Source organism: Salvelinus alpinus, chromosome 17, assembly GCF_045679555.1.
Source record: "Salvelinus alpinus chromosome 17, SLU_Salpinus.1, whole genome shotgun sequence".
In the NCBI taxonomy this organism is placed as follows: Eukaryota; Metazoa; Chordata; class Actinopteri; order Salmoniformes; family Salmonidae; genus Salvelinus; species Salvelinus alpinus.
The window spans coordinates 15,370,212-15,384,808 of NC_092102.1; the positions used below are offsets into that span (position 1 = coordinate 15,370,212).

Below are 14,597 nucleotides of genomic sequence, written 5' to 3' on the forward strand. Positions count from 1 at the left end.
GGACAGAACACTGGTAGTGCTGTCTACAACACCGGTCTGGGAGGACAGAACACTGGTAGTGCTGTCTACAACACCGGTCTGGGAGGACAGAACACTGGTAGTGCTGTCTACAACACCGGTCTGGGAGGACAGAACACTGGTAGTGCTGTCTACAACACCGGTCTGGGAGGACAGAACACTGGTAGTGCTGTCTGCAACACCGGTCTGGGAGGACAGAACACTGGTAGTGCTGTCTACAACACCGGTCTGGGAGGACAGAACGCTGGTAGTGCTGTCTACAACACCGGTCTGGGAGGACAGAACACTGGTTGTGCTGTCTACAACACCGGTCTGGGAGGACAGAACACTGGTAGTGCTGTCTACAACACCGGCCTGGGAGGACAGAACACTGGTAGTGCTGTCTACAACACCGGTCTGGGAGGACAGAACACTGGTAGTGCTGTCTACATCACCAGACAAGACTAGCTAGAAGGAATGAGAGTCAGATCAGAGTGTGTGATAAAACATTCAGGGGCTATGAGGACGTCCTGGAGCCATAGTAAAAGGGTGGTAAGGGACATGTCATATGCTAGGAGGGGATGGGGTGATTATGGGAAAGACTGTAGCCTATCACGGCTAGCCCGGGGGAAGGAGATGGGGACATGATCGGCATCCTTTCGTTACATTACACACGCAGCGGATGCAGAGTGGGTAGGGAGCAATCAAAAGGGGGAAAAAGTGAGGAGGGAAGGTTAGGGGAAGGTGAGAAACATTTGAAGATGTAGAGATCATAAATTTAACAGACAGACAGACCGGGAGAAAGATCGAGAGAGAGGAGGAGGGATGGGGAAGAGGAGGGGAGGGGGCCAGAGCCCTTTGCTGCTAGGAGGGAACTGATTTGGTTAGAGGACAACACTAAGAGTTGGCAAGCAGCTCTTCAACAAACGAAGGTACCATATACCAGACTGAGGAGGGTCTGCTAGAAGGAATGTGGGGGATACAATGGGGGAAAAGAAATTAACAAGAAAGGGGAGAGCAGAGGAAAATAAAAAAGGGGCCGACAGGCTAGGTTGGCAGAGGTCATATAGGAGATGTGGGGGTACGTCCCAAATTGCACTCCATTCCCTACAGAGGCCTGGTCAAAAGTAGTGCACTACATAGGGAATAGGGTACCATTTGGCCCTATCTTATAGGAGATGTGTTCTAGCCTCTGGCTCTTCATATCTTTTACATTTCTAATTAAAAGCGATAAAGAGTGAGGGAGGCATTAATCCACCAGTGATTTCCCAGTTAAGGTTTTAGAGCAGGCCGTAAACCAGCCAGCCTGGCATCATTGATTTTATAATTAGCTACCGTCACCCTAGACTTGAAATGGGGGGAGTGGAGTGATGGGGGGGAAGCGAGGGAGGGGTGGAAGGAGAGAGAACTGCAGGTAAAGAGGAGCAGGAGGGTAAGAACAGAATGCAGAAGGAAAGATGAGACACGTGTAACTAACAAATTAGCATCAGAAATGTCACGCCCCGAAGGAAGCGGCAGAATTTTTGGAAAAAACATTTATCTTTCATCAAAAGACAGACACATCACACACAATTGATACACATACATGTTTATTTTATTACAGAAACCCACCCACACGAACAGACAGTATATAGTATTACCAATAACAACTTTATATAAGTAAGATGACCTCAACAAACAAACATACACACCAGAAAACCACTGGAGCCTTATTGCAATGAGAGTAGGTAGCTGTCCTGAATAGAAGTTACACTATACACCCACGTAGCTCACAGTAGACATAGACATAGAACTTCCCACAGAAATCTAGAATGACGACTACAAAACCATAGATCTCAGTGCTACGGAACTTTTGGTGCACATACCAGGATGTCAAAAACACCCACCCAGGGTAGCAAACAGATTTGTAGTACTAAACTACACTACCGGTATAGCTCAACAGGTTACAGACTTTCACTATGGCTACAACCCATGTGTGAACAAACTGTTGTCCTATATAGTGGCACCAATACCTCTACCCTTTGGACTAACTCTTCAAACCTTACCACACAGTCGTGATAGATAATACAGTTAAATTGACCTTCAGACAGAAAATCGGGGAAAGAAAAAGAAATGAGTATGAAAAAAGGAGGAAATACAACACACGGTGGTAATGATTATGATAATGATGATAGACGACGTAACATAGACAGGATTAATGACGAGCATCACTGTGTGAAATGAAAATCAACGTTTCGTTCCCAAAAACATCTCCTGTAGCAAAATAACAGGTGCAAGTGCATGTCGACCAAGCAAAGTTGTCTCTGGCGCATTATTCTTCATTAGCAAGCTTTTAAACCCTAGCTTTAGTATTTTCTTCTTATTACACATATCAACTCTGTAGCTTAAACTAAAACTGGATATAATTTCATTACGATATAACACAAGCTGAGTATTGGTAGAAAATCATGAAAAATGTATTTATTGACCCAGTAGTAATCTATTCCAGGCCAGTCTTCCATGAGCTATAAGAACAACACCCCCAACAAGTACTGCAACGTCAGTATCCATAAATTAGATTATGTTATGATGAAATTCCTTCGTTTACCAATTTGTTCTTTTAGGTACAAATTTAGAATGGTTTCTTCCCTCTGAAGCAGATACTTTCTGTATACCACGTACAGTGAATCTAGTGCATTACTAATGATCTTCTGGGACTTCTAAAGACATATTATTCTTGCTTTAAAACAACACACTGCTTTACGATTGAAATCTGGTATCATGTATGAAAGTATTGCAGTGGCTCTACAGCTACCAGCATGCAGGAGCAAAAGCTTTATGTTGCGGAGGATAGAATATTGGAAGTAAAATATATTGTGCAACAATAAAACATGAGAGAACATCAAAATGTCATTCCTCTTGCCCTAATTAGTAGCAACCACCTTTCAGAAATGTCTCTTCCAGTCAACATTCAACCTGATTGCCCTCCCACTCAACTCAAACTTCCACCCTTTTCAGAAGTGTTTTCAACAGTTCTTCCCCATTTTGGACGCATCTCTATCTTTGAGTGTCCTTTCAACTAGTACTACAACACCTCTAATGAAGCAAGAATTTAAATGTCTAATAATGAATAACAGAAAATGCTTATAATATAACATCTCAGGTTTGAATATAAGGAGGAAAAACATTATATGTATCTGTACTTTACAATGATTCTTCAAACAAAGTCTAAGTACGTTTTAATGACTATTATTACAGTAGTCGGAAGTGTTTAAAGTTGTCGCGCCGACGGAAGTGTTCAAATCAACTCTTAGACTTTAAAAGGAGACAGATACATTCACTCAAAATATCTTAATTACAGTGGCTGTCATGATGCCTCATAATAACGGCATCATAAAAATGACATAACACCGGTCATAAAGCTCCCAACATCACTCCTCCTGCAACTGAAATAACCCTGCTATGGAACATGAACTATTAAACATCTAACTAAGACTTAAATGTTAAACGTTTCACGCTTTAGAACGGACACGAGAGGTCGTAACTATGATTTGAGCTGTCACGACCTGTTATGACAGGCATTATGTCATTCTTAGGACCATGTTATGTACAGGTGCAGCAGAACAGCCTAGAAGTCACACATCAAAGAAGAAGTTCATAGAAAATGTAGAAGCAAATTGCATATTAACATCGTTTGTCAGAGGAGAGGTGAGTTGTAGTGTGTGTGTGTGCTTGTGCGCTGAATACTGAATTAAAAGTAACGAACACACTGACAGTGATGTTGTTGACTTGGTCCTGTATCTCCGCTCTCTACCACTGAGAGGTATTAGCCAGGTCACTGGAAGAGAGGGAACAACGAAGAAAGGAAAGGGTGTGAACGATCAATCAAAATCAATAATCAATCAAGACCTTTATCGTCCCAATTACATTTGTAGTAGAGTCACGGTACAGCAGAACTGTAGAAAAGGAACACATACGAGAAGGAGGGAGGGAGAAATAGAGAGTGAAAGAGTGGGAGAGAGAGTGCTTTAATGATGCTGAAAATTGGCCTGTGACTCCAGTACTAGCCTGTAGCTAAATCATTGCTATAGCCAGCTGTCAACTTACCTGTCCCCTTGTCCTCCCATCTCTCCCCTCCTTCTCCCTCACTGCCCTCTTCCCTCCCTCACGCTGCCTCCGTCGTACACGCTCCCTTTCTCCTCCCCTCCACACTCAACTTCTTTTACGACCCGATATTCAAAACGTCAATCTCTGAGAGCCATACTCAGCCTGTCATCATAAAAAACAGCCCTCTGTGTGTGGGTGTGTGAAGCTGCAGTGCATGTACTGCATGAGAGTGTGTGTGTGTGTGTGTGTGTGGGCACGCAAGTGTGTGTGTGCTTGCATGATACCTGAGGACTGTGTCTGTGGTCTCAGGCAGCAGCAGGGCTGTCTCCTCTCCAGAGCTGTGTCCTCCGCACTGGTCGGTGTTACCCTCCTCCTCCTGCACACACACACACACACAGAGAGAGCGGGGGGGGGGGGAAGACAGAAAGAGAGAAAGTTAAAGTGAGTGGTGAGGCATACACATGTAATAACCTAGCAATAAGGCCATAATAGGGAAATAAGCCACTGCACAGGCAGCTCTCTAAGTGCCTTTCTGAGATATACAGTTTATCGGTGACAGTTAAATGAGCCACAGACAGAAGCACTGGAGATAGCTGCATGTTATCAGCTAAGGAAACAGCCTGGCTAATTGTACAAGAATTAGTCGTGTGTGTGTGTGTGTGCGCGCATGTGCACGTGCATGTGTAAGAGCATCTGATACCGTCTCTTACCGACTCAGAGCTGTGTGTTAGGGTGTCTCCGCCCGACTGCCTGGGCAACAACAGGGGAGCGGGCTGGCTGATGACGACGCCCCCTCGGGACAGGGACCGGGACATGTCTCTGGGGGAGGAAGGGGGGGTGGAGGGGAGCAGGGAGTCAGGCTGGGCCTGGGGGTCACACAGGCTGTAGTGGGCCAGGGGGCGGGAGGAGGGGGGGGGCTGCCTGGAGTGTTGGCGGGAGGGCTGCAGGGCCTCAGGGATCTCATCCTCAGAGTCAGACAGAGGACTGTCACGGAGGCCTGTCAGACACACACAGAGTAGAAAACAACAGTGGTAAGTGATCGTCAGAGCAGGGCCAGGAGTTCTCCCTGACTGGGAAAAGCTCCTGGCTCTCGTCTCCACTTATCTCGTGATTGGTTCAAGTAATCTCAGATCCAAGTCAGTGTAGAACTAGAATATCTTGTTGGTCTGTGTGTTGGGACAGCCCACAGATCAAATGAGCATTGTTGTACATGTCTCTCAGTGCTAGGGTGTCTCCACGGTGTTAGGTGGGTTCCTCCACTCACTGGTGGAGGCGAACACCGCAGCACTCCACGTGGCCTCTGCCAAAGCCTCCCTCCTCTGTTCCACCTGACCCATGTACTCCATCAGGTCCTGTACAGAGCAGAGCAGGGCCGTCAGAGACTCGTTTACACATAGACAAGTGTTATCCCAAGACAACTAAGGCTCATCACCAAATGGACCCCGGGCCTCTACACCTCTTGACATGTATAGAAATCTATCTTAAGTCTCCGAAGTGGGCAGGGGTTGGCAGTTGATTTAGAAATGTGTCTGTATGTGGAGACTGGGAGAGGGGGAATGGTGGTTGAAGAGATGGAGGTACAAAGGTGGGGGTCTTGCCTGTTGCTCCAGCAGCAGCTGTTCCTTCTCCTTCTGGGCCACCCTCAGACTGGCCTTCAGCTCCTGGAGCTCCCTGCATGTCTCACCCAGCTGCACCTGCAGGGGGCAGTCATCAAAAGAAGTCACATACTTATATATACACAGCCTAACCAGCTGCACAGCACAGGCAATTAAAGAGACGAGCGAACATGACCCAGCATGTTGACAAAAACATGTCTCATTTAACGCTTTTATCCAAAGCGACTTACAGTCATGCGTTCATACATTTTACGTAAGGGTGGCCTCGGCAATTGAACCCCAAAACCATGGGATTGCAAGTGCCATGCTTTACCAACTGAGCCATACAGGACCAACAAGGCTGAGTGGTCTTCAATACTGTATAGCACGCCACATGGAATGTCAGCATCCTGAGCCGAGCCATGAGCTTGTGTAGAGAGTTGATTTTGTTTTTTGTACCTATGAATAGCTTGAAATGTTGCTTTGCATGTAGCCTATGGTCTGTGGTACAGTAGGTGTTAGTTTTTACCCGGTTACAGTCCTTCTCTCTTCCCAGCTCCACTTCCACCTTCTCTCTCTCCATCCTCTCCTCCTGAAGCTTCTTCTCTATCCGCTGCGTCTCTCCATTTAGCTTCTCCAGCCGCTCTCTGGCCTTCTGCCATGGGGGAGACACACACACCGTTTAACACAAGTCATGCTGCTGGGACATTCTGAAACTTGAATTCAAAGTTCAACAGGAGATACTGAGAAATTCTGTATCGAGAAGACGTGAGGCTTTCCTAGTGGTTGCAGCTATCGCATATAGTGGAACAGAAAGAGGAGACCTTAATTTCCAGCATAGTAATGCAATCTCTAGTTCAAATCTGTGTTGTGTATATTAGTGCGGTACAGTTGTCAGTGAGGGTTCTGTAGAGGTTGGCCTACCTCAATGGAGAGTCACTATCATTGTAAAACGCTTTGACTACTTGAGTAATCCAATTCATGTGATTAAGTCCATCCATACGATGATCCTTGTCATTACCTCAGTGCTGCACTGCAGGCTCTGTCTCTCCAGGGCCCAGTGTGCTCTGCCCTCCCTCAGGGCCAGGCTGGAGTCAGCTAGCTGCAGGGTGAGCTGTGCCGCCTGGAGCCTGGCCTGGTGCAGTTCTGTCTGGCCCTGGTCCCTCTGAGCCACCAGGGCACACAGCTCTCCCTTCAGGCCCTCAGCACAACGCTCGCTGGCCCCCAGACGCTCCCGCAGGCCCCGCATCTCAGCCAGGGCGACCTCGCTCTCCGCCTGATAGGAAAGACAAGAGGAGATGATAGTTCAGCAACAATAACATGTTTTTTGTCAGATGACCGCTGAGGCCACGGGACATTGGGAACTTTCCTGTCACATTGTCTTTGACCAACCCTGCCACTCTCTCTCTAACCGCCCATCCATATTTCTCCAGCCAGCAAAGTTTTCCATGGTCGCTAAAATAACCTCAATAGCATGGTTAGACGATGATGGGTGAGAACGAGGGACCGCAGTGGGTACTGCCATTTTCCTGTTGCATTGTGTTTTGTTCAAACCCCTACATCCTTTTATTAACTACCCTCGGGCCCTCTGTGGGTGGTGCCAGCCTCACCTCTTTCCGCTGTGCCATACTCAGCCTGTATGTGAGGGTGGTGATGGTATCCCGTAGCTGTAGGGCGTGTGTGTCTCTCTGGGCCAGGGAGCTCCTCAGACCCTGGAACTCAGCAGACAGACTGCGCAGCTCCCCCTCGGTCTGCTCCAACTTGAGCTGAGGAAGACACATGGATGTAGGAAGAGGAAGTTTGGGATCAGACATGATGTTAGTGTTCGGCCCCAAAATGGCTGCTGTGCTTCACCCAGGTAGGATGCTACATGTTGGTAGTGAAACACACCTGGAAAAAGCACTAAATAATCCAAGCCATTATAGTACCTGCAGAACTTTCCTCTCTTTCTCCTCCTCCCTCCTTTGAACTGCTTGCTTCTTGGCCCTCTCCTTCATCCTACACACAAAGACGGGGTTAGCATTAACCAGAGAACAGCGCAAGAAAAACAGGCACGCCGATGGACAAAGAGAGAGATTGAGGGAGATAAGAGGATGGAAAGAGAGATCAAAGAGAGGAATTGAGGGAGATAAAGGATAGAAAGAGAGAGATCAAAGAGAGAGGTTGAGTTCCAGGGAGATAGAGAACGTCTCTGACCGCTCCAGCTCAGTCTCTCGTTCCAAAGCCTTCAGTGCCAGGGCTTTAATGTCATCCTCCAGCTCTCTGATTCGCTGTTCGCTGGCTGCTTTCATAGTCAGTATGGAACTCTTCTCTTGAGCCAAGGCCTCCCCTGATGCCTCCACCTCCTGTGATGGGGAGGGAGAGAGAGAGAATCTACATTCTATACAGAGTATGTACAGTATCCTGAGACTCCTTTGTAGATGCTGAAGCACATTTGATCTGTAAATGAACTGCTCCCGTTTTGACATGAAACATAACAGGAGAATGTACATCTGAGGTTGTGATCTTGTCGTTCTACGTCAAATCGCATTTTTACAAAGATAAGTGCTCATGACCAGACACTGGGGCTACTTGGACATGATCAAATCCCCTCGGCACAGACATTAATCCTGTCTTGTAATGTTACTGTACCTCCTGCCTCCTCTCCATCTCTTCCACCCTGTCTCTGCTTTCTCGCAGCTCTTCCTTCAGGTCCGCGATGTTCCTCTCCAGCTCCTCACACCCTCTGTCCCACGCCTCTCTTGCCCTCCTGTACTTCTCCCTCTCTCTCTCTTTCATCCTCTCGGCTGCCTCCCGTGCATGGAGCAGCTCGGCTCGCTCCCGAAGACACTCTTGCAGGCGACTCTGGAGGGAGAGAGAAAACATTAAGTGCCTAAAAGATGACCCATTTCCATCCTCTATCTCTTTGTAATTGACTATTGATTCTCACCTCTGCCTATTCATTTCATCAACGTTCATTCACCCTCTCTATAACTGAAAGAGGATATGGACATCCCTCTACAGTACTCTCTCTCTCGCACCTGCACTCCCTTATGCCCACCTGCAGTAGCTCGGCCCTGGGTACGACCAGAAGCATGTCGGTCCCCCCCTCCTCTCCGTGGGCTCCTTCCTCCAGGGTGACCAGGTCCTCCAAAGGCTTAGGGGCGCTGAAGGTAAACTGGGAGCTGGCAGAGCACACCTCTCCCTTCCCATCGACGTACACAAACTGGTACTGCTGGGAACTGGACTTGGGCAGATAGGAGGCTGCAAGAGGGAGGAAGGGAGTGGGAGAGTGAAATGGTCAATGGATTATTGATCTAGATGTATACATGCTTATACTGCTAAAAATGTATTTATGACCATGATTTCAGTTATGATGACATGTACACAGTGGTGTAAAGTACTTAAGTAAAAATACTTTAAAGTACTATTTAAGTAGTTTTTGGGGTATCTGTACTTTACTTTACTATCTATATTTTTTTTACAACTTTTACTTTAATACATTACTTAAGAAAATAATGTACATTTTCCCTGACACCCAAAAGTACTCATTACATTTTGAATGCTTAGCAGGACAGAAAAGTGTTGGAGTGTGCCCCATCAGGAAATTTTAATTAAAAAAAAACCCAGAAAATTGTGCCGTCTGGTTTGCTTAATATAAGGAATTTAAAATTATTGATACTTTTACTTTTGATTCTTCAGTATATTTTTTTTACCAAATACTTTTACTCAAGTAGTATCTTACTGGGTGACTTTCCCTTTTACTTGAGTCATTTTCAATTAAGGTATCTTTACTTTTACTTAAGTATGACTGTTGGGTACTTTTTCCACCACTGCATACACTATAGATAACCAACCTCCTCTGTGACAAGTGGGCATAATCCTGAATGTGCTTTGACTAAATCAGACGCCTGGCTTCTGCATTTAGTCTGTCTCCTCAGTCCTCACCACAGATGATAAATGACAGTGTCAATGATAGCTGTTCATCTCCCTGACACAACTCAATGACACAGCTGCTCTGCTCTGCCTGGCTTTCGGTGGCTATCTGTAGTCACCTCAGCTAGCACTGTCACTACGAGGACGGAGGACACTTTATACGCAGTATAAAGTCTGCAAGCTACTGTGCTGTAATGTTAAAAGGACGCTTTTCACTCTGTGCTCTCCATTCAGTCCTGACTGCCTTAGTGTAATGTATGGTTGGTTATTCAGTCTGGTCCGGTCTTTGTACCATTGTCTCTCTCATCCTCATTACTCAACCTTCTACTTCTTAAAGGAATTCAATCAGAGCCGAACAAAGACTGATTTAAATTCAAACCGAGAGAGAGAGGGAGAGAGCAGGGGGAGAGAGAGAGAGAGAGAGAGAAACAATCTGATCGTCTCCTCTCTGTAACACTATGTAACTTATTGAGTCCTGTCTCTGCTTTAAATATCAGTCACGAGCCTATAGTACCCTTCAACAAGTGACCCTGCAAGTTAAGTTAATGAACTTGGGGTGGCAGGTAGCCTAGTGGTTAGAGCATTGGGCCAGTAACCAAAAAGGTTGCAGGATTGAATCCCTGAGCTGACAAGGTAAAAATATGTAATTCTGCCCCTGAACAAGTCAGTTAATCCACTGTTCCCTGGTGGGCTGTCATTGTAAATATGAATTTGTTCTTAACTGGCTTGCCCAGTTAAATAAAGGTTAAATGAAAAAGAAGAAGAATGAATGTGTGTACACTACTTTCTGAACAGTGTGAATGTTGACCAGGCACACTTTGTATGAAATAGAGGGAGGGTTGGCACACTTTGTATGAAATAGAGGGAGGGTTCAAAGGTGAGGGACTAGTACCCTGGAAGTTAACACAGCAGTTGACATCTGTGCCCTCCTGGTAGCCTTCTGGGGCCAGGGCCCAACCAAAGGTGTGGTAGTCCTTTACTGACAACCATCCCACCTGAGAGAGTCAGACAAGGGGAGAGAGACAGGGAGACATAAAAAAAAACACACAAAAATATGAATATATTAATTTTAAAAAACAGTTGTGCATTTCACTTGATTTCCAATCCTCAGGGTGGGTTTTACTCATTTATCAGGTTAACCTTATACCTTGAAGAGTCCGACCCAGTCATGGCTGGCCCAGGTATGTTGTGAGCTGATACTGTAGTGGCACTCCACGCGGCTCTGAGGGAAGTAGCTACTACCCACGTTCCTAAACTCCACCCTCCAAGCCTTCTCCATGGCAACACAATAACACTGGTGAGTACCTGTGGGGATACAGGTGTGACAGAGAAAAAATATGTATGTTACAACATTTCATTTGACAACAGCTATAATAATCCCAGGTAGACAGCAAACCTGAGCCCTGTGTTTCAAACACTTTCAAATACATTTGATTGTGTTGTTTGGTACAACAGAACCAATAGAGTAGTCACCAAATGATACACTTGAAGTTAAATCAAGCACACCTCAAACAACTTCAACTATTTTAAAGTATTTGACTAATGTGCCCAAGGACCTGTTCAGATGAGCATATGGAGAAGTAGGTGAGAGGTGACTGCTGTGAAACAAACTGCTGAGAGAAAGAGAAAGAGTGAAAGAGAAAGAGTGTGGGGAGTGTTTGTTCAGTGAAAGATGATCTCCTCTCAGTGACCATATGGAGGGCACAGAAAAGCATGGGGGAAGGGCACCCCCACCCCCCTGGGCTAGTACAATCTAGATGACAGTTAAGCCCATAATACATGACCACTAATTCACACACTACATGAAAACAACACTGAGACTATTTATTACAGACATTGCCTTGTTGTTATTGTACACCACTCTATTTTTATTTTACCTTTATTTAACTAGGCAAGTCAGTTAAGAACAAATTCTTATTTTCAATGACGGCCTAGGAACAGCAGGTTAACTGCCTTGCTCAGGGGCAGAACGAAAGATTTTTACCTTGTCAGTTCAGGGATTCGATCTGGCAACCTTTCGGATACTAGTCCACAAGCTCCCTGCCCACTCTAATCACGTGTCGACATACATATAGGCCTAAGGTTCACTTCTTGTTTAAAAATCAACAGCCACGTGGGACTAGTATCCAGGCATTGACACAGTACCCAACAAAATATACATTTGATATCTTTCACTATTGTACTGGCAGGGATAAATGATGACAGGTGTCAGTCTAAATCCCTGTAATACAATGCAACATCTAACTAAATTAAGAGCATTGTATTAAACAATTGCATGGCGCATTAGGTCTATATCTAACATATTTGGCTAACATATGCTCCATATTACTGAGATTACAAAAGTGTGAATAGTGAGAACTCTTGAGAAAGTGTATGAGGTAATAACACGTTCATAAACCATGTATAACGCATTAATAAGCACAACACACACAACTTGCAGCCGTCAGTCCACTTGACACGAGCATTAATTCGTGTTCTGTTTATTTAGTTAGAAATGAGCAAAAGCCCACAAACAATACAATCTGTGGTAATAAACGACTTATTCTATTATATAACTAAAATACCTCTAAACGTCAAAAAAAGAATGTTCAAATGACACCGCAGGAGATTCGTGTCAAGACAAGGCCCACTAGCCTAGCAGCTGCAGTCTCCAGTGTGCGCAATAATAGACTCCAGTGGAAAAAGAAACCCACGTTGTGTGCTATCCAGTGCGCGACTCCCTTGTTGCGCAAAAGCCAATAATCAGGACCATCAGGACCGTTAACCGATCTCACCGTAGTGTAATGTATTTAAAGAAAAGGTATGCACCATCAACAAATACCTGTACCAAATAGGACAATTTGCTCGTTTTCCTTTGTGTTAGTTTCTGCATAGGGAGAACTCTACGCAGATACAGATCGTCAGAGTTTATTTGACTGAGACTCACCGTATTCTGGTCTGTTTGCTCTGCAGATTGTCCAATTGAGCCGTCCCTATTTAGATTAAAGGCAGACAAAGTTCATCCGTGTCAGAAAACGATTCAACGTTTTTTAAAGATGCACAACGATGTCTCTTCGCTCTCAGCTGTTCCACTAACCTACAACAATAACAAAAACACACGCATCACAGTAGTGGTGGGTTTTGCTGAATTATGGGAACTGCTGTTCTTTATAGCTGGATGAAGCACAGATCTGAAGCTAGAAATTATAGGATGAAAACTACAACCCCCGAACAGAGAGGAGACGCTCGAAGGTCGGATACGGGAAATCGCGTTCTGTAATTTGATGATTTTCCGCGTCCATGGCTGGTTCATATTCTTTTCTCTCCGATTGCATTACGCACGCACTCTCATTGGTCATGTCATGGCCTTAATATAAACGGTCCTATTATAAAGCGCGACGTCATCGATGCGCAGCGAAAAACAACTCATCAGGTTTAATATTAATTGCTTTTGATGAAAGCAATCGTAATGCATTGCATTTGCGACAACAACAAAATGTCAAATTGCTGTAATACTGTCTATCATAGCTCCCAATATGGTCTTATTTAGTCCTGTAAAATGAGTAGCCTATGATTTACTTGCCCATCTCCAGGAAAAACAAAAGTCTTAATTCACTCCTGAGTGACACTTGAGCACGGCTTGCATGCCAACATTGGCAGATGAACAAACATGACTAACGTAGGAGAGGTAGTATTACATGACAACACTCCATTTGGGATGAAGTGCTAGCATACTATAATAAGCATTTCTCTCTCCCTCTCTCTCTGTCTCTCTCCCTTTCTCTCGGTCTCTCTCTCCCTTTCTCCCTGTTTCTCTCTCTCCCTGGTGTGAACATGTGTTGACAGTATATTCTGCTTATACACTGTCATAGCCTACTTATTAATGTTTATAATGCTTATGTAAATGTTTATAAATATTAGATATACATATTTGTAAAATAGTGCACCCAGAGTAACCAAGGCAGATGTATACTCCCCACCTACAACCAGCAACTCAAGAGGGAGCCACCAACACAGAGAATAGTGAGGTGCTGGACAGAGGAGGCAGACTCAATGCTACAGGACTGTTTTGACAATACTGACTGGAATATATTCAAAGGTTCATCCACCTAGGACTCATCCATAAACATTGAGGAATATACATCGTCAGTCACAGGCTTCTTTAGGAAATGTGTTTTTGATGTTGTACCCACAATAACAATCCGGACATACCCCAACCAAAAACCCTGGATGAACGGAGAAATCCGTACCATGCTGAGAGCCTGTACTGCAGCATTCAATGTCAGCAGAACAAACTCAGATTACTAAATGGCAAGTAATACGTACAATGATAAGCAGATACGAGCTCCGTCAATCCATTAGGTACGTAAAAAGACAATACAGACTCAAACTGGAATTGATTTTCGACTCGCATGTGGAAAGGACTACAGACTATCACAGACTACAAAGGTAAATCCAGCTACCCACCGAAGCCTCCCCCAGACGAGCTTAACACATTGTATGCTCGTGTCGAAGCAGCCAATACCGAGCCATCCAGGATGACTCTCGCTGCTCTGGACGAACAGGTGCTTTCCCTCTCCAAGGCTGACATGAGAAAAACTCTAAAAAGCGTGAATACTCACAAAGCCGCCGGCCCAGATGGTATCCTTGGCCTCGTTCTCAGAGTGTGTGCTGACCAGCTGGATGGTGTCTTCCCGGACATCTTCATCCAGTCCCAGGCTGTAGTCCCCACCTGCTTCAAGGAGACCACCCTCGTCCCAGTGCCCAAGAAAAACAAGGTGACATGCCCAAATGACTATCGCCCCGCCACACTCACTCCGGTCATCATGAAGTGCTTCGAGAGGCTGACATCCCACCCCACTGGACCCTCTCCAATTTGCCTACCGCTCCATCAGATCCACGGAGGATGGCCTTTCCATCGCTATTCACATGGCCATAACACATCTGGACAAGAGGAACACCTATGTGAGAATGCTGTTCATTGTCTACAGTTCAGCATTCAACACACAGGAGGTTGGTGGCACC

General features: G+C 45.4%; 1 protein-coding gene across 1 annotated transcript; it reads right to left on the reverse strand.

Annotated features, from left to right (window-relative positions):
- Positions 1 to 1,569: 1,569 nt before the first annotated feature.
- LOC139542243 (calcium-binding and coiled-coil domain-containing protein 1-like) lies at positions 1,570 to 12,705 on the reverse strand. The gene is made up of 15 exons (XM_071347436.1): positions 12,520 to 12,705; positions 10,741 to 10,898; positions 10,486 to 10,588; positions 8,719 to 8,921; positions 8,310 to 8,522; positions 7,875 to 8,023; positions 7,607 to 7,676; positions 7,289 to 7,444; positions 6,700 to 6,954; positions 6,208 to 6,333; positions 5,682 to 5,777; positions 5,348 to 5,435; positions 4,794 to 5,080; positions 4,368 to 4,459; positions 1,570 to 3,814 (listed from the first exon to the last, which is right to left on the reverse strand). The coding sequence occupies exons 2-15, from the start codon at positions 10,870 to 10,872 to the stop codon at positions 3,787 to 3,789; spliced, it is 1,998 nt and encodes a 665-aa protein (XP_071203537.1). The 5' UTR covers positions 10,873 to 10,898; positions 12,520 to 12,705; the 3' UTR covers positions 1,570 to 3,786.
- Between the last annotated feature and the right edge of the window lie 1,892 nt (positions 12,706 to 14,597).

What these genes read in the sequence shown, in the direction of transcription:
- LOC139542243 (XM_071347436.1), bottom strand. Translation starts at nt 10,872, where the DNA reads ATGGAGAAGGCTTGGAGGGTGGAGTTTAGGAACGTGGGTAGTAGCTAC. An exon ending in CCAGGGCCGAGCTACTGCAG is followed by an intron (nt 8,523 to 8,718) that starts GTGGGCATAAGG and finishes CTCTCCCTCCAG; the next exon opens with AGTCGCCTGCAAGAGTGTCT. An exon ending in TGCGGTGTTCGCCTCCACCA is followed by an intron (nt 5,081 to 5,347) that starts GTGAGTGGAGGA and finishes TGTGTCTGACAG; the next exon opens with GCCTCCGTGACAGTCCTCTG.